We start from the raw sequence: 26,029 nt of genomic DNA, 5'->3' as shown, positions 1-26,029 counted from the left end.
ATTACCTATTCTAAGGCCCCTCCCAGCTCTGACATTCCCTGTTTTAAGATCCCTCCCAGCTCTGACATTCTGTGGTCTAAGATCCCTCTCAGCTCTGGCATTCCATGTTCTAAAATCCCTCCCAGTTCTGGCATTCCTTATTCTAAAATCCCTCCAAGCTCTGGCATTCCATATTCTAACGTCCCTCCCAGCTCTGGCATTCCGTGTTCTAAGATCCCTCCCAGTTCTGACATTCTGTGTTCTAAGATTCCTGGCAATTCTGACATTTCATATTCTAAGATCCCACCCAGCTCTGACCTTCCATATTTTAAGATCCCATCCAACTCTGACATTCTGTGGTCTAAGATCCCTCTCAACTCTGGCATTCCATGTTCTAAGATCCCTTCAAGCTCTGGCATTCCATGTTCTAACATCCCTCCCAGCTCTAGCATTATGTGTTCTAAGATCCCACCCAGCTCTAACATTTCATATTTTAAGATCCCATCCAGCTCTGACATTCTGTGGTCTAAGATCCCTCTCAGTTGTGACATTCCATGTTCTAAGATCCCATCCAGCTCTGACATTCCGTGTTCCAAGATCCCTCCCAGTTCTGACATTCTGTGTTCTAAGATCCCTCTCAGTTCTGGCATTCTGTGTTTTAAGATCCCTCCCAACTCTGACATTCCATATTCTAAGATCCCTCCCAGCTCTGACATTCCATATTTTAAGATCCCATCCAGCTCTGATGTTTTGTGTTCTAAGATCCCTCCCAGCTCTGGAATTCCATGTTCTAAAATCCCTCCCAGCTCTGACATTCCATATTTTAAGATCCCATCCAGCTCTGATGTTTTGTGTTCTAAGATCCCTCCCAGCTCTGGAATTCCGTGTTCTAAAATCCCTCCCAGCTCTGGCATTCCATATTCTAAGATCCCTCAGGAATTCTGTGTTCTAAGATCTCTCCCAGTTCTGACATTCTGTGTTCTAAAGTCACTCCCAATTCTGATATTCCCTGTTCTAAGGCTCCTCCCAGCTCTGAACTTCCATGTTCTAAGCCTTCTTCCAGTTCTGACATTCTCTATTCCATGGTCCCTCCTAGCCCAGATATTCTCTATTCTAAGGTTCCCCTCATAGTTGACATGCTGTGTTCCAAGGGCCCTCCCATCTCTGTCCTTTCATATTCTAAGGCCCCGCCTAGTCCTAATCTCTGTTTTATGAATTCATAGCCTGACTGAAAAAAAGGAACCTTGGTTTCAATGTAGACCTGAGCACTTCTAGAATGATCCAAGATGATTAGTTGGGTTGGACCTAGTCTACCCACAGGCTTTTATCATTGCTGACATTCTGATCTGGACACAATGCTCAGAAAAGTTGACAAAACACACACTCACACACACACACACACACACACACAGAAAACATGCTGTGTTTCTGTTGGCAAAAATGATCCTGTTGCCTTATTAATAAGCAACTGATCTTGGTTTAAGTGACAACAGTCTCTTTAGCCACTGGCTGGCACTGCAGAAGCTGTAAATGTAAAGTACAGTTCCCCCCAAATGCATGAAGCTCCAGACCCAGACTCTGGGGAACTCAGAGAACCCTTGACCTGCATTTCTCCAATATATTTATCACGCATTATCATCCTGTCTAGTTATCTGTATACATGCCACCTACCCCACTGTGATCAGAAGGCAGGGGCCTTTCTGAACAATCTGCCTCAGGGCCAAGCAGGGAGTTGTGCACCCAGTAGGTGCTTAATAAATACCTGTTGCATTTGAAGGATGCTAAAAAATTAAGAAGGGAAATGGGGGGATGGTAAGGAGCCTTCCTTCCTGGAGAACTTGAAGAGGAGAAATCTCTCAGATATTCACCTACCTGCAAGCAGGGAATGCACCAAATAAACATCAGCTCTTTCATAGCTCTCCAATTCCAGGACTCTGATGACTTTCTTGGGTAAAATTCTCTGGTTCCCTAATCTCAGTATGGTGTATTCAGTAAACTGCCAGACTTGGAGTTAGGAAGATCTGTATTCAAATCTCACCTCTGACTGTGTAACTTTGGGCAAGCTACTTCCCCTCTCCGAGCCTTGGTTTTCTCATTTGTAAAGTCAGAGTGTTATATTAGGTGGCCTCTGAATTCTCTGACATCTTTAGATCGATGATCCTGTTTTTTAATTCTTGGGGCCTCAGTTTCCCCATCTGTAAAATGGAGGGAATTGGACTAGCTGGACTCTGAAGTCCTTTTGAGTTCTATATTTGTGATCTTATGAGTGACTTTGGGTAAGTCACTTTATTTCCCTGGGCCTCAGTTTTTCCATCTGTAAAATGGAAGGAATTAGACTAGCTAGTCTCTGAGGACTCTAAAGATCCATGATATTAAAGTAGATATGAAATGTTATGAGCCAGGCTGGCGGAAAACCTAAGCAGCATGGATGCAAATCATGGTGGGATTTTTTTTAGTCGTACTAAGAAGAGCTGCTGTCTCAGGAAGGCCTCATCTGCCTGCTTGTCCATGCCTAATTTTTTTCCCCCACAGGGGATAAAGTCTGAGAAAGAAGCTTAAGAATAAATATGCCCTAGGAGAGAGGACATATGGATTTAAATTCATACTCATGTTTAAATGACTAATAGTAGAATTTTTCCTTTTATGGCAGGTTTTTGCAGAGGGTTAGAGGAATGTACCAGGGAGGGTATGGAGACATTGAAATGTAGTTAGTGGAGGGAAACGTCACAATTTTGTCATAGACCAGCCCTCATGGGGAGGATCAAACAGTGCCTAGGCTAAGGTTCTGATCGAGGCGTTCACTAGCAGTGGGTCTAATTTGCTTTGCCTTCTCCCTGTCATTGTCCCTTTCTTTTCCTTTTCTCTTTAAGGTTCCTGGAGGTCTTTAGCATCTGTTAGTGTCCTTACAGATCACAGCTAGCTGATTCAGCTAATGATTTACTTATGACTTTGAGTCGGGATGGTGGGCCTTCTCTTATCCAGTGCAGTCACTAACAGAGGCTGTGGAAGGCTACTGGCATCTGGTCCACAAAAAAACCCATTATCTCTTGATAAGAGCTGTATAGTATGCTTAGACTGGAACTGAATTCTAAAAGACAGGCTGCCTACTAGAGAAAAAGATGGGATTATAGATGTGGAGCTAGAAGGACCTCAGGGATCCATTAGTCCAATCTCCCTCATTTTACAGATGGGGAAACTGAGGCCCAGAAAACAGAAATGAATTGCTCAAAGATAAAACCCTAATAATTAAGTGTCATATGTGTGAATGAAAGTAAATTATGAAGATTCCATCTTTTTGGAGTAAATCAACACTCTGTCCTATCCTTATTATTATTGTTTTTTAAAAAAATTATTATTGTAAGCTTAGATGGAGAGGATTTCATTCACCTGTGATAAACACTAAGATTTTCTGTATAAATTTCAAGTTTTTCAGCCTACTGGTTGTATAATTTGATCCCTAATCTCTTGGCTAGTCTAAGAAACTGTAGCCAACAGGATCCCCAGCAATGAAATAGGATAGGGGTGAGGCATGTACTGCTGGCATAGCCAGCATAGAGGGCAACTCTGGTTGGAGAAAGAAATTGTATTTTTTTAATGTTTAAAGGATGCTGGGATATATCATCATAACATATTATGGCTGAAGATCAAACCTTGGCTAATGTCCAAGGGAAGGAAGAACTGCAACTTTGTGCATTCTTCTTCTTCTGTCTACACTTTCTTAAGTGAATTGTTATATTTACTAAGGGCCTGGTCCTTGATTCTAGTGCCAGGGGTGGGGAACTTGCAGTTTCAAGGCCACATGTGACCTTCTGGGTCCTCAAAGGCTGTCCTTTGACTGAGTTCAAATTTTACAGAACAAATATTTTTTAAGGGGTTTGTTCTGTGAAGTTTGAATTCAGTCAAAGGGTCACCCTTAAGGACTTAGAAGGTCACGTGTGGCCTTGAGGCTGAAGGTTACCTGTCTTTGTATCTAGTCCATCAGAAGCCATCTGTTCTGAAAAATGTGTATCTGGTATATTTTTCATTTTACATCAGAGAGGCAGCCAAACACTTATATAGGCTAATATCTGAGCAAAACGTTAGGTTTTACTTAAATGAGCTAACAATTAGCATTGAAAACAAACTAATAAACATGAGGTAGTGTGTCATAGTGAAAAGAGTGCTAGATCTGGAGTCAGAAGACCAAGGTTTAAGTCCTGTCTCTGAACCTTACTACCTTTGGGACCTTGGACAAGTACTTTGATTCTCTGGGCCCCAGTTTCCTCTTCTGTAAAATTAGGGGGTTGGGTTAGATGACCTCCAAGGTCCAACCCAGCTCTAGATCCAGGATCCTATATGGGCCCTTGGGTACATCCTCTCTGGGCCTCAGTTTCCTCTTGTGTAAAATTAGGGTGTTGGGCTCCATGGCCTCTGAAATCCCTTTTAGCTCTAAGTGCTGTGATCCTCTGACCTATTCTGGCCTGCTGTAGATGCCAGTCAGTTTTTCATATTTGACCATATTTGATAGACTTACCAGCACAGACACTTACCCCAGCCTGATCCCTTTCTGTATCAGGCCTACCAATGGCAGACTGGCAACTGATGGGAGAGCTGTAAGGAGCAGGTCCTGAGTTTCCATGAGCATTCCACAAAGTGGATAATAGAGAATAATTATTCTCAAAATCAAATCTCAAAGGAAGAATAATTGAGAGGAGACGATGAATGAGACACTTCCACCCAAGGACAGTGGAAGGTCCACCTGATGTGGAAGACAATCTATTACTGTCCCAAATAAGCCAAAGGTCTCTCTCTTCCCAAAAGGACTTGGTGTCATGGAAAGGGTCAATAGTATAAGGCAACTACGATTAGGCACTAAACCATCACAGAAAGCTCACATTCATAGAGGGTGCCTAAGTACACATCAGGTAATTGTGGGAGGCAGGCAAAGTCCATAATCACATTCCCTCCCTCGACTTTTTTGACCCTCACTGTGCTCACTAATTGCCCCAGGGCCTCACTACATCCTACACTGATGTTCCCTCCCTGAACATCACCTCATGTTCTCAACCTTTCCTGGTCTGCTCCCATCACAAAACTTACTTGTCCCATTTCTTGTTCCCTTGGGGTCCTGCTAGGTGACAGAAGTTCATCTGAGAAACTAAGTCACGATGAAGTGCTCTTGCCAGAAAGTGACTCCCTTCTTCTAGAAAGCACACATGTAGCTTAACAATGGCCTTTAATGCCTTTACCCAAAAAAGGAAATTATACCTATGGTAAGGAAGAAATTGGGGGTGGACTGAGGATCATGTAAACAGCTACTTTCCTCCTCCTTCAGGGCTTGGGTCTAGGTATGTAAAGCTTCTTAGAAGGTCAGAGGTTACAGGATCATAGAATGTCAGAGTTAGAAGGGACAGCCTTTAGAGATCATCCCCTTTAGCCTCCTGCTCTTACAAATAGGAAAAATGAGATCCATAGAAAGTAAGTGAATTCTTTTGAGATCACTGTATCATAGATTTAGAGCTAGAAGAGGCCTTTGCAATCAGTCCCCTCATCCTACTGATATGGGCATTGAGGTCTGGGAAAGTGAAGGACTTGTACAAGGTCACATGCTGAATCCTAACACTAGATCTTGAAGGGACCTTAGAAGTCTAGTCTAGCATCCTCATTTTGCAGATAAGGAAACTGAGGCTCAAAGCATTGAAGTGACTTACTTAAAGTCACACATGGAGTGGGTGGATCAGGGATTTTATCCCAGGTCCTGTGACTCAGAATCTAGCACTCTTTCCACTGTGCCACACTACCTTCCAAAGGAGAGCACCCTAATCCTCCAAGTATGAATCTAGCATCTTTGCCATTACACCTTGGTGATCTCCTCTAGACCTCTCTGAGCTTGTGCGCAGAATGATAATTCTCACTTTCAGGTTTCTGGGAAGGAAGTCAGGCAGTTTACATGCAAATGTTACATTTTGGGGTCCCTTGCTCCAGGGATGGAGCAGAGACAGACCAGTTGGTAGCTTGAGGAGTTGGGGAGTTCAGAGCATGTTGATCCCTGTGAGTGGCCAGAGTCCAAAGCAGAGAAGGAGTTGTTCAGAGGTCTCAGTGAACTACGTTCCTTCTTCATCTCCTTAACTCTGTACCACAATCCTGCATGCACCACACTAAACTGCCAGCTCTCTCACCAGGCTTGTAATTTAAGAGGGGGTGGGGGGAAAACATATGTTCCCTTCTCGTCTTTGCTAAGCGAGTCTCCTGCAGACACAGCAGAAATGGTAGGTAGGGAGTCCTGCTGAGAAATGCGTTCCTTATTACAGCATTTGTTGGGAATTTGAGAGTGAGCTCCTGGGGCCAGAATGGGCTGGATTCTCCTCCTGCTGTATGCCATGGACACCTCCCTCTGAAGGCAGCTGGGCAGGCTGGCAGGGGGTGTTGAGCTGGGTAAGAATTGGACTGGGAGAATTTTTATCCTTCACTATCAAAATTCTCCCAACTCTAGATTGAACAACGCTGAGCAGAATTGATGGATCCTGGCTGCTTCCCCTATTGCCCTGCCTCCAAAAGAAGTAAACATTTCTAAAAGGCCATGGCCAGTGGAGAATAAAGCAGGGAGATCCCAAAAAAGCCAGGAACACCCAGAGGCTGCTGAAAAGCAAAGATTACATGCTGACTTAGGAGCATGTCTGCCTGTCCTGAGGTCATTATCTCGACCTACCCTAGGTAAAAATAGAGATGAGATCAAAACAGTTGGGGTAGGATGTTGCAAAACAAGTGGCAGAGTTCCTTGTGGATCTGTAACCCAGTGACTTTGTACCCATTGGTAAATTTCTTCCCTTGTCTGGGTTTTAGTTTTCCTATATGTAAAATGAGGAGTTTGGAATAGAAGATCTCTGAGGTCTCTTCTAGTTTGGTATCTGTGGTCCTGACTACCTGTGTGGCCTTGGAAAAGTCATTTAGCCTCTCTGGGTCTCAGTTTGCTCATCTGCAAAATAGGGGAAGAAAAGGTCTTTTCTGACTCTAGACTTAACATCCTAAGAAAATTAGTTAAACTGTGCCCACCCTTCATGTGCCGCTATCAGACAACAAACAGCTCCCCCCATTTAGTATCATTGCAGAGGCAAGGCAGTTGAACTATGGGTGCAAGAAGGCAGCAAATTCTCCCAAGAGCCCTAAGGAGGGCACCAGGCCCTGAGGCTGCCTGAAGACAGGAGGGAGAATCAGAAGAGCTAGAATGTAGAGTCTGGAATTCCTAAACTAGCTCCTCTGCAAGATCTGACAGCAGGGAGAGCTAGAGAGGCGTGCGAAGTCTATTTCTGACAAAGCATTGCAGTTAGGGGGAGTCTGGTTACCTGTTTGTCTTTCCCTGTGGTCTCTATTTGCATTTCCCCAATGACGAATATGTCCCTGGAAAAATCTGGTGCAATGGACTGTGCTGTAAGCTGCCTGAGTTCTCAGCATAAACCAAAGGACTGGGCAATGATGACCATATTGCACAAAATCAGCCTACAGTCACATCCTGGATGATATCTTCTGAGTCTTTCCCTAATCTCACAGTCATTCCTATTTAAGAGGTCCTGAAATATTATCAGTCAGAAACAATAGAACCCTTTCCCTCCTTGTCTGTCATCTCTCCATCACCACCCCTCCTATCTCCTGACCTCATAGGACCTGTCCTGTTGGTAGTCTCCTATTCCAGGGCAACCCCTTGGTTTCCTAGTGGGGGCAGGCTGCTGCTTTCACCCTATAGATATTTCTTTTCTGGTTTCCAGGGCTGAATTTGAAGCTGTACCTGCAGAGCTCTAGAGACTTGGATTGTTGCCCACTTCTGATAATGGCCCAAACTATCCATGAAATTCCATGTCCAGGGTGAAGTATCAATTGTCCTTTGCCCCATGTGGTATGATATTATTATTATTATTAATATTAATGATGATGATGACTGGCATTTCTATAGTGCTTTATGTTTTGCAAGACATTTTCCATACATTTGGCTTGTGGTACTCTCCCGTGGTTGGGTGGACAGACATTTGTGTTCAGGGCTGGCCTTTTGCTTAGCCAGAGTAGGAAGACTTCAATGGCCAGCAATAGTCCTTGAAATTCTACTATTAGAGATTCATACCTTATACTTTTAACCTCCCAGGGTCAGATAGATGGATCAGGAGCTGGAGGGACAACTGTGTCCTTGGAGTGCTAGGACTATTTCTTATCTAAACTTTGTTTCTCCCTCAACATTGGCACAGGACTCTGCTCCCAGTGGGTGCTTCAATGGTTTGTTGATTGATTAAGGAATGGCAACTTTAAGAGCCTCTTGGTAAAATTAAATGCAGAGAGGCCAAGTATTGTAGCGGTTTGAGACGTAGATTTGGGTGTGGGGGGACTCAAGTGTCACCTTTGACAGGAGCTGATGGTGTCACCCTGGGCAAGTCCCTTGCCAAGTCTCTAAGAAAGACTTGGATTCAAGTCGTGCTGCTGACATGAATTGATTGTGTGACCCCAGAGAAGTCTCTTGACTTCTCAGTGGTTCAGGCACATTTTGAAGCCTTGAAAGTCATAGAGTATCTACTCATCTGCACTGGGAAGAGGGAATTTCCTCACTGAGAATTCCTTACATCAAGGAAATCACAAGACTGGTTGTAAAATTAAAACCAGGATACAAATGCTCTTGTGGGTATGTTCTGGTGGGAGAGGGGTGTCCATGAACTCTTTATTAGCCATTAATGCTGTGTGATAGAAAGAACACTAGATATGGAAGCAGAAAGCCCTGGGTTTGAGTCCTGGCTCACCTGCTTATTAACTGTTCTACCTTGGGCAAGTTATAGCCTTCTAGGTCCTTGGGTGCAGCCTTTTGACTGAATCCATGTTTTACAGAACAAATCCTTTTATTAAGGAGATTTGTTCTATGAAGCTTCGATTCAGTCAAAGGGCCACACTTGAGGACCTCAAGGTCTACATGTGGCCTCAAGGCCAAAGGTACCCTTCCCTTTCCTTCCTCCCCCACCAAATAACTTCATTTTCTTAACTGTAAAATGGAGATAATGATACACTTACCTGCCTAACTGTCAGAAAATTGCTTTGTAAACCTTAGAAGTAGTATAGAATTGTGAGTCAGGGATTATTATTGGGAAGCTAGCAAGGTATAGGGTATAGGAGGCCAAGGGTATAGAGGCCAGCCACATGACAGCCAAAAGGAAGAAGCTAGATTTGAAGCCAAAATACCTGAATTCCAGGCTTGACTCTAAGCTGTGTGACCTTAGACAGATTCTTCAGTTCTTCATACTTCCAGCTCCCTTAGATGTCCAGTGGGCAGAGTTGTCCTAGCTATCTCCCAGGGTCAATGGACTAGATGTAGAGGTGGAAGAGGCTTTTGGAGGTCATCTCACCCAGCCCCTTTATTGTTTGAGGACTAGATGAAACTGATTTGGGGAAAGTACTTTCTGAATGCTATATCCCTCAAGAAATGGAAGCTTTGAAAAAAAATGACTGACTTAGGTGGTAAGAGCTTGCTATCCTGTTAAAAAGAAGAAAACAGGACCCTGAGAGGATTTTTTTGGGGGGGAGCATTGTAAAGTGCAGAGCATGGAGTATTGGTGAACAAAGACAGGCCTCCGCTGGGCATGATCTTGGGAGCTCTGACCAGTTGGAGGCATCATGGGGCAGGAGGGGAAGGAAGGGGAGCTGGGAACAAAGTAGCCTTCATCACTGGCACCAGTTTGCCAAAGCTCAGTGTTGCTATGGAAAGAGATGCATTAGCTTTTACTCTCTATCACCTCACCTATTCAGGTGGTCATTTCTGCACTCATAGGTCTCTCGAATTGTAACCCTCTTCTCTTCTCCACAGCCACCACTTTAGTTTAGACCCTCATCACCTCTCCCATAGTTTATTACAACAATCTCCTAATTGGCTTCTTCCTCAAGTCTCTCCATACTTTAGTCCATCCTCCACACTGTTGACAGAGTGATTTTCCTTAGGCACATATCTGACCATGTCACTCCCCTAGTCAATAAATCCCAGCAGCTCCCTATTCCCCAGAATCAACGATAAATTCATCACTTTGGCTTTTAAAGCCTTCACCACTGTGCCCTGACCTGCCTTCCCAGTCTCGTATATTGCTCCTTTTCCTGAGCTCTTCCCTCCAGCCAAGCTGACCTTCTCCGTATTTTTCCCACAGGACCCTCCATCTTCCATCTCGGGGCCTTTGTACTGGCTGTTCCTCATACCTGGAATGTACTCTCCCCTCACCTCAGTCTCAAGATTGCAGCACATGTACCACCTTCTGTAAGAAACCTTTTCTTATCCCTACAACTGCTCTGCCCTCCCTCCCTAACTGCTTTGGATGGAACTACTTCATATTTATTCTAGTTTTAATTTATTCTGTGTCCATACTTATATATGTAATATGCATCTCTTCTACATGTACGGTCTTAGAATGTAAATTCCTCGTAAGTAGGGATTATTTCATTAGTTGCTTGTGTATCCCCAGGGTTCTAGAACAATGCTGGAACATAGTAGGCGTTCAATAAATACTTACTGATTGTTTAATGGGCACTTTGCTCCATTCAGTAGGAAGGGTTCTTCTAATTTGTGGAATCAAGCCCTGACAATACACTCAAGGGGAGGGCCATGCTAGAAACCAAGGTTGGGATACCATTTCTCCTAAGAAATTTTTCCTTTTCAGACCCAGGGTCTTCAGGGGTGGAGAACCTATGGCCTCAAGGCCACATGTAGCCTTTGACTGACTCAAAACTCCATAGAACAAATACCCTTAATAAAAGAATTTGTTCAGTAAAATTTGGAGTCAGTTAAAAGGTTACACCCAAGGGCCTAGAAGGCTACATGTAGCCTTGAGTCTTCAGGTTCCCTACCCCTGGAACCAATTGAATAAAAAAGCATCTATTGATTTTGGTTCAAGAACCCACCCTTCGCTCCACCCTTCCTTCTCTGATGCCTCATTGTGGTATGCATGAGACCTTGGATTTGGGAAGCCAGTGTCAATGGAACACAAATCCTGGCAGGTGTTGCCAAGCTGGAAAGGCTCAGAGGGAGAACCAGGCCCAGTCCAATGCCTCAGAGCATTGACCACTAGGTGATGCTTTTGATTTGGTTTCTTTCCCCCAGCAGTGGCAGCTGGTGTCTTAGAGCACAGAGGGGTCAGAGCCGTCATGGGAATGAGCATGCACACCAGTGTAATCATGGGTCCCTGAAGCAGCAAAGGCTAAGAGCCCACAGGGTTCAAGCCAAGCCTCCATGGTTTTGTTCCCTTTCTAGCAGGGTCCTGGCCAAGCTTCTGGATGCTCTTTCTGATCTCCAGACAAGGTGGAAGGTGCTTCACTGTAAGGCCCTTCAGAATAAATTGGGTCCATCTGCAGTCCTGGGCTAGGGAGTTGGAAGCAAGGGCCACTGGAGGAAATTTGGTGGACTCATTAAATATGCCAGTGAAAATCCTGCTTTTCCAGCCTTAGGAAATCCAGGCTGTCTTTTAATCCTTCAAACAACTACATAAAAATGACAAATTTCTTCTCCATAAGGGAAGACTAATAAGGAAACCTCTGCAGATTCATTTATTTTTCAATTTGTTAAAATGAAACTGGCCAACAATCTCTGTCTCCCTATAACAATGGGATTAAAAATGATCAAAATTTTTAAAAAACTGAATAAAAAAACAGGAAAAGCCCCCACCTTTCTCACTCAATTTCCCTCAAAAGACACAGCGGAATGAAGACAATAGCTTTCTTTGGGGTGGGGAAGGAGTAGCAGAATGCAAGGCAGATCTTTTCACCTGAACAAAAAGTAAAATCTACTAGGAAATTATACACACACAAGCCCATATCCATGTACACACACGTATACACACACACACACATGCCACCAAACCTGAAACTTTTTACACAGGGGCTAATAAAAGACCACATTCCCCAAGAATCTCTCCACTTTTCCTTTCCATGCTTCTGAGCACAATAGGAGACCACCTACTTGCTTTGGAATAGCTGCATCAGGGTTGTTCTTTAACTTGGGAGTCAATGGGGATGATGGGAAAGTCAAAGATGGAATTCAATTTATGGGAAGTCTCACTTTTCACAGGTGGCCCCTGCTTTCATTGTAGCCAGGCAGAGAGTGTTGGCCAAACAGAATCATAGACTCCGAGGTAGCAGGGACTACAGAGGCCCTCTGGTCCAGCCCTTTTTAACCCCCCCCCCATATGGGGACTGAAATAGTTAAACCCACAGTTTAAGAAGCACTGAAGGGGTTGAGAGTGGAAAAAGTTTAAGAAGCCCTAGTCCAACCTCCTCTCATTTTACAGAGAAGGCAACTGAGGCCTACAGATGTTAAGTAACTTACTCAAAGTCACTCATAGGATCATAGGTCTAGAGCTGGAAGCATATGTAGAGGTCATGTAGTCTGATCCCCTTATTTTATAGAGGAGGAAATTGAAACACAGAAAGGTGACTGGCCTTGTCCAGGGTCCTACAGCTAGGGAGTGTGCAAGGAGGGATAGACCTGGATCACAGGTAGAACGCGATAAGAGCTGTCCCATCCTTTCATTAATGGAGAGGAAATTGAGGCTTTGAATGGGATAGAATGGACATGTTCAAGGGCACACTGCTGGTCAGTGGCAGAAACAGTACTGGAACTGAGGTCTTCTGATTCCCAGTATGTGCAGCAAATATATGTGTGTATGTGTGTGTGTGTGTGTGTGTGTGTGTGTGTGTATCTGTCTGTCTATCTGTACCAAAATAACAGCAATAAAAAATTTATGAGGCCATAATTTCAATCTTTGGCTGGCCCTACTATGGGCATCAATAGCCTAAGCCAGTGGGACAAAGAGAACTCACATTCCAGATGGGCCAACTGTCTTAGAAGTAGCCAGAAAAAAATACCCTGTGGCAGCAGAAGAGTGTGTGTGTGTTGTGTGTGTGAGATGCTACAGAGATGAAACAAAACATAGCCATGCCAGCTGCTATGGAACGACCAAGTTGGGACAACAGCCCTTTTAAACAACGTGAAATTCTAAAGATGGGGGTGGGCTGGGTGGCTAGGTCGGCAGGCATTCTTGGGGAAGGTTCCCACCTAGTTTCCAAAGCCTCAGTAGAAAACTTTAAAGAGGAAAAAAAGAAAAGAAAAAAAAAGAAATGGGTTAAGGGTAAAGAGAATGGATTTGGGAAAACATCTCCTTCCCGGAACGGGCTGAAATAGTTAACTGGATCCTGGCAATTAGAAGAATTAGATAATTAGACTGTGACTTGGGAAAGAAGAGAAAGAAACCTGTCTCGGCTAAGTAGACTGTAGGGAAGACGCGCCAGTTTATCAAAGGAGTGTGCAAGACATATTTGAAGCGATTCAGAAATTGAAATCAGATACAAATGTTCAGCGAATACGTTGGAGTTAGTAAGTCAAAGGAATTGTGCCCGTCGATAAATTAGATCCCGAAATCAAAGTCCTGCCTTTGGGTGCCGTCCCCCCGCACCAAGCACAGACTGATCAGCGGCTTTTTATTCAAGCCCATGCTTTGCGAGAGCCCAATTCCGAGCCGAAGAACCTTTAAGGTTACATTTGCCTCTTTCCCTGCCTCTTGCAAACAGTGCGTCGTCCCGAGCACATTTGTTGGCTGGAAAGGTGTGCAACAGCAATTTTTGCAATGACAGTGCGGAGAGGGGATATGAGATCTGTGTGCTAATGAGCTGACACTGCAGAGGCTGAAGCCGGCAGCGGGAGTGCGCTAGGAGAGCACACGGCACAGCGACTTGAGAGGCGGGAGGGGGCCTTCCAGGGAGAAGGCGACAGCTCGAGAACGGCGGAGGGAGAGTCAGGCTCCAGAAGCCACGGAGGGCCCGGCCAACCGAGCCGAGCTTCCAGGAGGCAGGAACCCAGAGCCACGGTGGCGTGTGTGTGTGTGTGTGTGTGTGTGTGTGTGTGTGTGTATGAGTGTGCGCGCGCGTGTGTGCCCGCCTGTGCCCCAGTACCAGCAGCTACATACTAGGCACAGATAAGCTCCCTGACCACTGGATGAGGGCTAGAGATCAAAAAACCCAAATGAACAAACCTAGTTAGTATCTGTGAAACCAGCAAGGTGATGTTCAAGATTCCACAGGCTAAACTTCCATTTACCTCCATTCTGAAGCCTCAGATGGACTGGCCTGTAATGCCAGAAGTCTTTCTCTAGCCTCCAGATCCCGGGGGTGGGGGGGTGGGGGGGGGTGAGGGGGGTGAGGAGAAGAAGTGGTTGTACAAAAATATCTTGCTAGCAGAGGGTTATCTAGAAACAACTGATAATCTCGTGGAAATTTCCAGGGCGAGGGGATAAGGGAAGGAAAGGTCCTTTCTTTAGACTGGTCTTACCGAGTGTGTATTTGTCTCAGGACCCTGAGGGTAGGAGAGGCCTAGAAGGGTCATAGAATCATAGAGCTATAAAGAGACCTCTGAGACCATCAGTCCAATCTTCTCATTTTACAGAGGAGGAAACTGAGGCTCCAGGGAGGGGAAGAAACTTGTTCAAGGTCACTCAGATAGTAAGTGGCAGATACAGGATTTGATTCCAGGATCTCTGACATCAAACATGCCAGATTTTCCATTGTATTGGAGGAATCAGAGCCTGAAATGCTGGAGGAACCAATTAGGAAAAGTGTCTCTTGGGCCAGCCCAGGCTAAATTGGTGGGGAGGAATGGGGAGGGCCATGGGTCCTGTTATCCTCATTTGTACCACAAGGAAGTCAGATTAGATGATCTTTTCTTTTCTTATCACCTTCTGATCCTATGAGGAGTCTATGACTTTTGGACCCATCTGGTGCTCTCTGGTACCTGGCCCCCAGGCTCCTGTATTAGCTAGGGTTAAATGGGAGGCTTCAAGGCTCTCTTTTTATTGGGAATGGTAGCCATTTGGGAAGTCAATGAAGGTAGTAGCTATTTCTGGTATTCCCTACTAGGTTCAAGCACTGAAGAGAGGGCATATGTCAACATTTCTGATGACTTCTGCTTGCAGCAAGGGTAATACAAATTCTCAGGGAGGGGTGTCAGAGAGCAAAGAGTAGCTCCTCTAGCATAGTAAAATTATTGTCTGTTCTATTCTCATGTGGTTTTAGAAATGTAGATTTCGAGCTGGAAGGGATTTTGGAGTCATCTAGTCCAACCTCCTCATTTTACAGATGAGGAAACTGAGGCTGAGAGAGGTGAGATGACTTGTCCAAGGTCACACAGCTAAGTGGCAGCTCCAGGACATGAATTCGGGTCTTCCTACTCCAAATCCCAACACCCTTCCTACTGCACCACGATCCCTTCAATCTGAGCTGTGCTTTGACCAGCTAAGCTTCCATGAGCAAGCCCACTCAGCAGCTATCCTAAGCCATCTTGAAGAGGTGGCCTGTATTCCCAGACTGTGACATTCAGAGATGTGTGCTTGGGGGACTGACTGGGAGAATGACAGCTTTCTGAGTATGCTGTCTGTCACTGCACCATCTCTGAGTGGGCAAAGGACAGCTGGATATATTTATCACAAGTACTGCTTTCTAAAGCCCTGCATTGGCATAGCTACATGGACTGGGTCATCTCTTTGCTTCCTTTCTTTGACAACTTTGCCCACTTGGTAGCCAAAGTGCCGTGCATCTGGTTTGAGAGATCTTGCTAGCTTCTCGCTAATAGGAAAAGGTGACGTAGAGTCAATGGAGATGACTTCTTCTCTCTTCAAAATCCTGAGTCCAATAGGGAAACTGCTTTATCAGTTTGGTTTCCCTATGATAAGGACAATTTCGTAATAGCCATCCAACTATGATCTTGGTGTCAGGTATATGTTTCATTAGCCTCATGCATTATCGACTAAGAGAGTGGGCCCAAACTTTACATTTAACAAATTGTTTCATTTAACAGTTGACACTCTTATCTTAGTCCATATCAGTGAAGAAATAAGTATTCTGGGTAAATGAACATTCTCCGGCTTGGTTGGATAGCGGAATAATTGATATTTAGGAAGGTGTGTTTGAGATACAGCCTCTTGAAGGGATTACAGAGAGGAAGGATTAAGAGTCAGGTGTGTGTTGTAAGTGCTGTTGAGACAGGATGAGATTAGTGGAATAAGATGCAAAGTATAGACAGGCATTTTATAACTTTCACACTTAGCCAAAATTAATCAGTTCCTATTTTTATCCCCGTCGGCAATCCCAAAGATGTCAAATACTTAATAGAGCAGAATGTTAAAATAAGGCTCTGTAGCTTCAGCTAAAATATCTTCAAGACATGTCATGCTGATGACCCTCTGCTTTTTTTTTGGTAACCTTCCCCACCTTGGTACTTTCCCCCATCTTCACCCCCCCTCCCCAAATCCTCTAGTCTAAGGAAAAGTAGTTCGGGTGCTTTGTACCATTCCTTTTGGACCTTTCACTTTGGGGCCAAACCTAGAGGCAGTCAGATTTGGGAAAAGATTTATTCAATTGCATAGATAGCTCTCTCTCCTCTCTCAGAACTCGAACAGCAAAAACCAATTCCCACCCCCACTCAAACCATCCTTAAAACCAAAATACCATCGACCACCTCTTAGATCTTCCCCAAACTTTTAGTGAAGTAAGCCTGGTCTGAAAAGCTCTATTCATTCATACAGACTGTTGCATTCACAGAAAACCATTCCCCAGCAAGGCGATAGAAACCCCAGTCCCCATGCTCTCAAGTCTTCAAATTTTCCCATTTAGAAAGAAACAATCCCAATACAACAGCAAAATCTGGGTTTCAGGTGGCACTCGGGGTGGATGCTGTGCTTACACAAGCTTTCTGGGCTTTGGGTTTTTTCCTTTTTCTTTCTCTGAATTAAGGACATAATGTTATCATTAACAATTGGGGGAGGAGAAGGTGGGGGGAAGGAAGGAATGAAAAAAATACTCCACAGGCCAAACTAGCTTTCAGAATATTAAGATCTAGTATTGGATTTTCCCTTCCCTCTCAGCTGTCTTGGTATTCATCACTTGCAATCAGTTTGTAGCCTTAACAGTTTCTATCAGGGCTGTCTCTGGAAGAAAGGTGATCTTCTAGGACAGAAGGAGGCCAGGAAACTTGCCCCGGATCTGTCCCCTCAAGGTCACTTGTTAACAGAATTCCTCACATTTGGTTCCTCTGAATTAAGCAGTTGTCAAATTCAGCTGCTTCCCATGACCAGGCAGGGACTAACCTAACCGGCTAAGTAATGTGCATCTCCAATTTCCTCAGTCAAGAGGTTGTCTTGTTTCTTTCTAAGTCTTAGGCAATTTCTCTGAACAACTGTGCCATCTGTTCCCCCCCCCCCCCAACCCCAGGGAGGGGATCTGGGAGCAGGGAAGGGGAGCTGGAATTGACGCTTTTGTATTAGACCTTATCCAAGGCAGTTTTCCTCATAGCCTTAACCAGATTGTGAATACCCGAGGGGTTAGCGCTGCTTCTAGCCCCCTTGATTTAGAGAGAAGAAATGACCTCTCTCTTCCCCATCCTCCCGCCATTCTCAAATAGGGACCCACCAAACCAAGCAAGTCAGCCAGCCCAGTGCAAATGGAAAGTGTCCCAAGGGAGGCTAGACAGCGCTACTTACAAGCGTTAGTCACAGAGAAACTATTGGAAGAGTCCAAGTGATCAACGTGGTAATTCAAATGGAAGGGCTTCTCCGTGGTGTTCTGGTTGGTGTTGTATAACTGGACGGCAAAGCGGAAAGCGCTGTGCTCCTGGACGGTGTTTCTCATGAAGAGTCCACCTAGGAGCAAAGGGATCAGAGATGGGGGGTGGCTTCCCTCTGCGGGATGCGGGGTAGTACGGGTCAAGAATTCATCCGGCTGGGACTGGGACGGGGAAGGGGATGCGCAAAGGTTTATTGCCCCCCCCCCCCCCCCCCAATGGACTCTTAGTTGGGAATGTGGCTTTCCTCCCGTGGCGATGGGGAAGGAAGCAAAGCTGAGCCCCACAGAGGGGCCGATGGAAGATCTGTTCTCTTTCGTGCCCCCCTCCCCCCCTTAGCCCAGTGGGCAGCAGCTTTCTCAGGCAGTCTACACCGCCGCAGCCGCAGCCGCAGCCGCAGCCACCATCGCGCCTTGCCACTTTGGGCGTTGGGAGTCCCTTTGCACCCCGTTCGCTCCCAGGGAGGGACCCATCTCCTTGGGCCCCACTCCTAGCCTCAGTTCTGGATGCCAGGCAATGTGTGGAGGGCAATGGTGGGAACTTCAGCACTTGTCCACACATATCGAAGCATAAGCTGAGGGAACTAACTCCTTGTCCAGCTGGTGCCCAATTCCAGCCTGCCAGCCAGGAACAAGGGGACACTTCCCGATCGGCGTGGTCTCTACCTGCTGCCTGCTCTTCTATTTATTGCCCTTGCCCCCAGTCTCTATATTTCCTCCAAGGGCTCCCGTCCCCCTCCAACAATCCACCTTGTCTCCGCCAGCAGCGCCCCCCTCTTTCCAGCCTCCGCACCCCAACATCTTCTGGTATCTTTTTCCCTCACCGCAACAGCATCCTGTCAATAGCCCATCTGCCTACCCCAAACAGCTCCAGTTTTTCTTCCAGAGCTCTCTCGTTCCCCTTTCGCATAGTCCCTGTCTGCCTCCTCAAAACTGCCCCTGTCCCCTCACCCCCAGTCCCTATAATCCGCTGTTCTCTTCCCTTTCGAAGGAGGAGGTAAAATTTCTTTTCCACCCCCAGCAGCCTCCTACCCCCACACCCCCAACAGCCTTAAAGATGGGGCCGAACTGTACTCTTCCTTCTCTCCTGTGGGAGAAACAAGGCTACCTTCCTTTTTCTTTTCTCTTGTCTTTCCTTTTTCTTTTTCCCCCCAACCCATCCCGGCCCCGCTGCTCCCGCGCCCTGGCACTGCCTGCAGCCGGGCATCACCCTGGGATAAGTGCCAGGAGCAGGATGCCAGAGCGAAGTCGGGTAGATCGAGCCGGGGAGAGCGAGTCGAGCACCCGGCAGTCTGGGCCCCCCAGAAGCAATGCGGGCTGGTTCCTGTCTCTGCTTCTGCTCACTGCCAGTCTCCTCCCGGACTCCCCCAGCCCCAACGGCCCCAAGCCCTCCGGAGCTTTGTGCCCCCCTTCACTGCCCAGAGCCAGGAGTTTCCCCTGCAGGTGCCAGGAGCTCTAGGCGTGCCGGGCTAGAAGGACCCGCCGCAGCCGCAGTCCAACTCCCCAGGGCCAGTAGCTCCAGGACCCGGGGGGTGCCGTCGGCCTGGCTTCCCCTCCTGGTCTCGACTCGGGCTTGGGCTCGGATTCTGGCTCGGGCTTGGGCTCCGGATCGCGCTTACCTATACTGATGGTGTTGGGGAATCCTCCGAAAGAATGAGCCAAGAACCCCAGCACCAGGAGGCAGCTGGTCTGGAGCGCGCCTTGCCTCATTTTCTTCAGCCTTGCCCTGCTTCCTTTCCTAAAAGGAAACTGAAAAATGCATGGGCGCAACTCCGACTAATCGAAAAAGAAAAAAAAAAGGAAATGAAAGAAAAATAAAAAAAAAATCTAATTTGGGGAAAAGAATTATAAAAAGAATTCTCGGGCTCTTCTTCACCCGCTCTCCAACTTGCCTTTTCTCTCTGCCCCACACACTAGTCTTCCTCTTTCTCCTCCTCCTCTTCTTATTCTCTCCTTTCCCTCTCTTGCTCTCCCTCGCTCGTTCTCCCTCGCTCTCACTGCTTCCTCTCTCTCTCTCTCTCTCTCTCTCTCTCTCTCTCTCTCTCTCTCTCTCTCTCTCTCTGTCTGTCTCCCTCTCTCTCCCTCCTCCCTCCTCTCCCTCCCTCCCCTCTTCTCTTCCTCCCTCCCCCTCCCTTTCCTCTGTCTTCGCTGTCTCTCTCTGTCTCTTCACTCTCTCTCCTCTTTCTCCTGTTTCTTTTTCTGTCTCTCTCCTGTTTCTCTCCTTTTCTCTCTTCGCTCTCTTCCTCTCACTTTTCTCTCTTCCCTTTCTCCTCTTTCACTGCCCCCTCTCTATCTAGTCTCTCTCTCTCTCTCTCTCTCTCTCTCTCCTTTTCTCTCTCTGTCTCTCCCCTCTCCTCTATCAATCACTCCCCCCTTCTGTCTTCACACCAATCTAGAAGCGCTAATGGCTAGAGCAATTTCTTTCCCTGTCCCCAAAAAAGAATAATAAGAATGTTTGTTTTTTTTAATCCCTAAGACTTTGCCTAAAAGATGATGGGTACGGTACGGCTAGAGGGAAAAGCAGCAGATCAAGCCAAGGCTGCGGGCTTGCGGGCTCGCTCGCTAGCCGGCTAGCTCTCTGCTGGCTCGCTGCTGGCTGGCTGGCTGGCTGCGGGCTGGCTGGCTGCTGGCTGGGCAGGCGCCTCCGATTGGGCCGCCGCCGGCGGGGGGATATTGATCAAAGTTGAGCTGACGTGGAATTAAAGCAGCACGCGCCTCGCTCCGCTCCCTCCGTTCCTTCCCTGCAAACTGCAGCCCCGGACTGCAAAGCCCCGGCGGCGGCAGGGACGGCGGCGGCAACAGAGGCAGCGGTGGCGACGGCGGCGCCCGGGCCGTTTGTCAACACGCGAGGTGCAATCAATAGCAACAAACCAGCTTTCACGTGGACCAGCCTTTCAATCTGCAACTGGCCCTTTTTAAAAGCTGCATTGCCTCTGTGTTCGCGCGCGGCCGTGCGCGCGCGTGTCTGTGTGTGTGCGTGTGCGTGTGTGTGTGTGCCTGCCTGGGGGGGGGACCGGGAGAGGTGCTGGGCTAGGAGGCGGGGGGGGGGGGGGGGGCAGGGAGGGGCGCGGCGGGGGGGCGCGAGCGCAGGCTGCTCCGGAGTCGGTGGAGAGACTCTGAGAAGCAGTCAGTCCCCAGCACAATGCGCCCGAGGAGGCTGCGCATGCCTGGTCTTGGACGCTCAGTTTTTACAGCAGGAATCCGAGGCGAGTGCACCCCCCTCCCGCCTCCTCTCCCCCCTCCCCGGGCAAAGCAGGGGTGTGTGTGTGTGTGTGTGTGTGTGTGTGTGTGTGTGTGTGTAGTCGCTGAGAAACCTATCCCCTTCTCCCAGGTGTAGATGGGGGGGAGTATAGTGGTGATGGACGAAGTAGGGGTGGAGGTGACAGTTTGGTGGGAAATAGACAGATATTGGGATGAAGGTTGAGGATGGAAAAGATAAGGGAATTAATTTAGGGGGAAGGAGGAAAGGTGGGGGGAGCTTCAAGCTGCCATCACCTCTGTTATTTAGTAAGGCACAGCAGCCCCCCAAAACTAAAGACACTCCAAGTGGTAATCTGCTCTACATATTTAATTCTAATCTCTAAAGTCCATTTTCCAATTCCCGTTCCTCCCCCCGCCCCCCCGCCCTCCATTTTCTTCCATTCCACTCTCAAGGATTCCATCCTGGATGAAAGGAGGTGGCAGTTATATTCTCTTAATGATCATAAATTCAGAGCTGAAAGGGACTTCAGAGATGATCTAGTCTGACCTCCCATTCCTAGAGGGATCCCCCTACTTCAGCCTTCCTGACACGGTTGTCCTCCAGCCTTAGCTCTCCTTTTCCACCTATCCTTTCCAGCTCCCCACTTCTACCTCCGTGGTCACTTCCCACTATTATACTTCTCCCTCCCCACTCCCCAACTTCTACTTTTCAGTTCTTTGCTTCCAGCCAGGGCAGTGAAAAACCCTTCCTACCTGAGCAAGGGACCCGTTGCTGGAAAACAGGGCAGGCTATCAAGGTCCTGGTGGGTGGGGGGTGGGGAATACTGCTGTAAATCTTCAAGAACCTGCAAGGGATAGACTGAGGAAGGAAGAGATGTTTATTCTCAAACTTTGGGGTCCTGGACAAATAGTTCTGGGCTTCCTCCCAAAGCTCCACTCATTGTGCTGATAGGAGGGGCTAGGTAGGTTGAGCACTGCCTAGGGGCTGGGAGAAGAGTATCTGGGAGACTCTGAGAATTGACAGGAGGTAGAAATAGGCTGGAGGAGGAGACAGCAGAAATTGGAATGGTCCTCAGCAAAGTTGTTTAGTAGGGAGGCTTTGGCTCTGGAGTTAGGAGACCTGGTTCCATATCCTTCCTCTGATACTTACTATCTGTATGACCTTGGGTATATCTTTGAGCTCTCTCAGCTTCCTCATCTGTAAAATGAGAGTTGCCTCTGAGGTCCCTTCTACTTTTAGATTTGTGATCTATTCTCTAAGCAAACCTCTTTGGAGTCTTTCTGTCTTCTTTCCCCACCCACTTTAATGCTCATGACTGATCTGATCATCACCCCTTGGAGGTAACACTTGTGCCTGAACAAGACCATTCATTGCTTTCCCCCAAAGGAGTGGCTAATGATGGGAATTTTCAGGCATCATAGCAGGTAGGTGGGGGAGATATATTTGGGCCAAAGTACTGATCTGGGTCCCTCAGTCACATGGTACAGGTGACTGTTTGCCTCTTTGTAAGACAATCCAGAAGAGGAGCCCAGAACAGACAGCAACTTCATGGCTTGTGGTACAGCAGATACCCACAATGGCCTGGGAGCCAGGAGCTCTGGATTCTAGTCCTGGCTCTGTGTAAACTGGGACAAAACACTTCTCCTCCGATCGGACCAGGGCTTTTCTTTCCAACTCTCACCCTCTGCCAAATGATAACTAGTAATGTTATTTTCACTTCTAAACTAGTCACATGAAAGAGCATCCGTTAATGAGAGGAGCAATGAACAACTTTGACAGCTACAAACTGCCATCATTGATATTGCCAGTTGTTACCACTTATTATTTTATTTGCGTTTTCTCTCTGCATGTGTGTGTGTGTGCAGGAGCAGCTTGTAACCAGCTGCTTCAATGCAGCTTTTCTTGATGGATAGGCTCTCAGGTTGGTTGGTTCAAAGTAAGAAGCATGCTGCAAATTTTGCAGCTTCCCTTTGTCCCTGGTTTGGCAGGTGCGCCTGGGCCAAACGGTGAGTGCTTGGGTTGCTAAAGCAAGAGCCCCACATACATGTCTGGAACCCTCTTGCTTTTTCCAGTCTCTGTAGAGGAGTAGCATGGCCATTGCTACAACTCTGATTTATGGGGAAGGAAGCTGCTCTAACTTTAGAGGGTCCCAGACCAAGAAATGATGTCTTTTTCTCTCACTGGGTAACCTCAAATAAGTCTGAGCCTTGGTTTCCTCTTCTGTCAAGTGATAGAATTGGGCTATATGATCTTGATGATCCCTTTCTAGCTATGGAACTCTATGTTCTAGGGGCTCTCCCTTAGTCTAAGACATGGGGTTAGTCTAGCGCCATGAGGAAGGTATCCTCATCCTAGGTTGTCACCAAGCAAGTGATGGTCCTGCCTCCTTGGAAGGAGAGACAGGAGTCATTCCTTAGGTGACTAGCCAGCTTTTTGTGAAGTCCCAACTCCTGCTACCTCTAGAATTTCAAGGTGGCTTTGAGTTCTACTTCTATGGAACACTCACTCTTTTTTACCATACCAGACAGGGTCTTCCCTCTCTTGTATTTAGGTGTAGTCACTGTCAAGAATAATTGAAAAACTTGAGAAAGAGACAATGTGGGATGGGGGAAATTGCATGGGTTTGGGGGTCAGAGGACCTGGGTTCAAACCCTGTCTTTGTCACTCCTTTTGTAACCTTGAGCAAATCACTTCCTATCCCTGGACCTCAGTTTCCTCATCGGCAAAATGAGAATATTTGACTAGATGGTCTCTGAGGTCCACTCTAGCTCTAAGTTTGGGATTCCATAATCCTCTGACTCACACTCCCACCCATCTCTCCCCTTCATCTAGTGATTATAGTTCAAGTCCCTTCAGTCAATTCCCTCCTCCATTTAGCCTTCTTCCCATGTCAATGAAAATGATGGAGCCAGAGATTTAGAAAGTTCATTTTTTTCCTAATCCAGGGCATGATGTGGAGGCAAGTCACAGCTGGAGTTAGGAGCACAATGAAGGTGCCAAAATAGACTTTGTTATAAGAGGAAACCAATATTTTATATTCTTGACTTGCTAAAGTAAAATTCTTCCAATCATTTGGCCAATGCTCCATCTCCTTTACGCTGCTATCCTAACTACTCTTACCCCCATCCCACTTCCAACTGAATTGTGGGATTTTCCTCCATTACAACCATTCTCTTTGGCCACCAAACCCTAGTCCTTCAGATTTCCTTGGTCTCTTTGGCCGTGAGGACCTTTGTATTGCTGGTTGAACAGGTGAAGCATGGATGAGCAGATTCCTGGCTCAGATTAAGATAGGATATCTATGGGAATACTATGCCAAGTAGCATATAGTCCACTGACTTCACATTTTGGGGTGATTCTTCCTCCTTGGAAGATTGGTGTGGATTATAGCAACTTGGATCCTAATTCTTGCTACATGTCTTTCTTTCTTTCTTTCTTTCTTTCTTTCTTTCTTTCTTTCTTTCTTTCTTTCTTTCTTTCTTTCTTTCTTCCTCTCTTTCTTTCTTTCTTCCTCTCTTTCTTTCTTTCTTTCTTTCTTTCTTTCTTTCTTTCTTTCTTTCTTTCTTTCTTTCTTTCTTCCTTTCTGAAGGAGAGAAGGCAAGGCAGTTGGGGTTAAGTGACTTGCCCAAGATCACACAGCTAGTAAGCGTCAAGTATCTGAGGTTGGATTTGAACTTAGGTTCTCCTGACTCCAGGGCCAGTGCTCTATTCACTGTGCCACCTAGCTGCTCCTACATGGCTTTTCTTTATTCCCTATGCACTATCTCCAAGTATCCCATGTTCTTAAGGTCCTATTTCCTGAGAATGATGGATGAATTGCAATAGGCTACAAGAACTGACTCATACCTTGTTATAACTCACTACTTATGTTGAGGTGGCATGGTATAACGGTGTGAGTGCTGGCATGAGAAGCATTTATTAAGGTCCTACAATGGGCAGCTCTGGTGGGTAGAGTGCTGGGACTGGAATTAGGAAGACTCCTTTTCCTGAGTTCAAATCTGGCCTCAGACACTTCCTAGCTATGTGACCCTGCACAAGTCACTTCACTGTTTCCCTCAGTTTCCTTTTCTGTAAAATGAGCTGGAGAAGGAAATGGCAAGTCACTACAGTAGCTTTTGCCAAGAAAACCCCAAGTGGGGTCACAAAGAGGTGGACATGACTGAAAAACAACAAGAACAACAAGAAGAAGAAGAAAAAGAAGAGGAAGAGGAAGAAGAAGCAGAAGGAAGAATAAAGAAGAAGAGGAGGAGGAGATGAAGAAGAAGACAACTTTGAGAGTCAAGAGAATTCTCTTCACAATCATAGCTTGGGCACTTCCTAGCTAGATGACTCTGACCAAGTCACTTAACCTCTTGGAGTCTCAGTTTCCACATCTGTAGAATGGGAGAGGGGAATTTCTGCATCACCTACTTCACAGAGATATTGTGAGGATCAGATGTGATCATATATATGCCATCAGGCTAAGGCACATGAAGTCCTTTCAAGACCAAAAAACTGGAAACCTAATAAACCTGGGAAATGCATGCCTCCATACATTTCAGCTCACCAAGTCTCACTTGCTTCTCCTGAATCTTCTTGGGCTTTAGCTGGGTCACATATACAAAATGCTTTTCAGACCTTCAAGTTCTTATTGGTTCATGCTTTGGGACCACTGTACAGGTCGGATAATCTTATAAAAAAGGTTCTTTTGGGACTTTACCCCAAGTTTTCCTGAATGGTTTCTGAAGCAGACCTGCATTCTGCCAAATCTGTGTGATAGCAAAGGGCCAACGGCATAGAATTTGAGGAATGTTACTGAGAGATGAACTATATAGCACACCATAAGGAAGAACTTTCTAACAATGAGTGGGGATGCTGCTTTGTATGATAGTGAGTTCTCTGTCAATGAAGTACTCTGGTGAAGGTAGGATGAACACTGTAGAGAAGATGATGCCAGATATGGGTTGAACTGGACAATTTTTTGAGGTACCTTTCAACTCTAGAATATGCTATTTTTGTGATTGTCCCCTTTTTTTAGAGAATAGGGTTTGGGAAGGTCTCTGGAATTCCATAGATAGGTTCTCTCCCAATAGATTGTAAGGTCCTGGAGGGCAGAGACTGTCTAGCTTTTGTTCTTGTATATTTGGTGCCTGTAGGTACTGTGCTTGTGGACTGAGCCCAGTGACTCCTCCCTACATCCCTTCTGGGTAGACAGAGGTTATTGATGTCACACCAAAGACTCAAAGGGAAGCGACAGGTTCAAGGTCACACAGCTAAGAC

General features: G+C 46.4%; 1 protein-coding gene across 4 annotated transcripts in view; it reads right to left on the bottom strand.

Annotated features, from left to right (window-relative positions):
• GRIA3 (glutamate ionotropic receptor AMPA type subunit 3) overlaps positions 1-20,451 on the bottom strand; it is a 272,424-nt gene extending 251,973 nt beyond the window's left edge. For all 4 annotated transcript variants that reach the window (XM_072627048.1, XM_072627049.1, XM_072627047.1 and 1 more), the window contains exons 1-2: positions 19,188-20,451; positions 17,490-17,648 (exon numbers count right to left, since the gene is read on the bottom strand). In XM_072627048.1, the coding sequence (XP_072483149.1) occupies positions 17,490-17,648; positions 19,188-19,278 (250 nt within the window). In that variant the 5' untranslated portion in view covers positions 19,279-20,451. The remainder of the gene's footprint in view (positions 1-17,489; positions 17,649-19,187) is intronic.
• Positions 20,452-26,029: the final 5,578 nt, after the last annotated feature.

The sequence above is a fragment of the Notamacropus eugenii genome, chromosome X, assembly GCF_028372415.1.
Source record: "Notamacropus eugenii isolate mMacEug1 chromosome X, mMacEug1.pri_v2, whole genome shotgun sequence".
Classification (NCBI taxonomy): Eukaryota; Metazoa; Chordata; class Mammalia; order Diprotodontia; family Macropodidae; genus Notamacropus; species Notamacropus eugenii.
The sequence above is the reverse complement of the archived record's forward strand: the minus strand, read 5'-3'. Positions and strand labels throughout refer to the sequence as shown.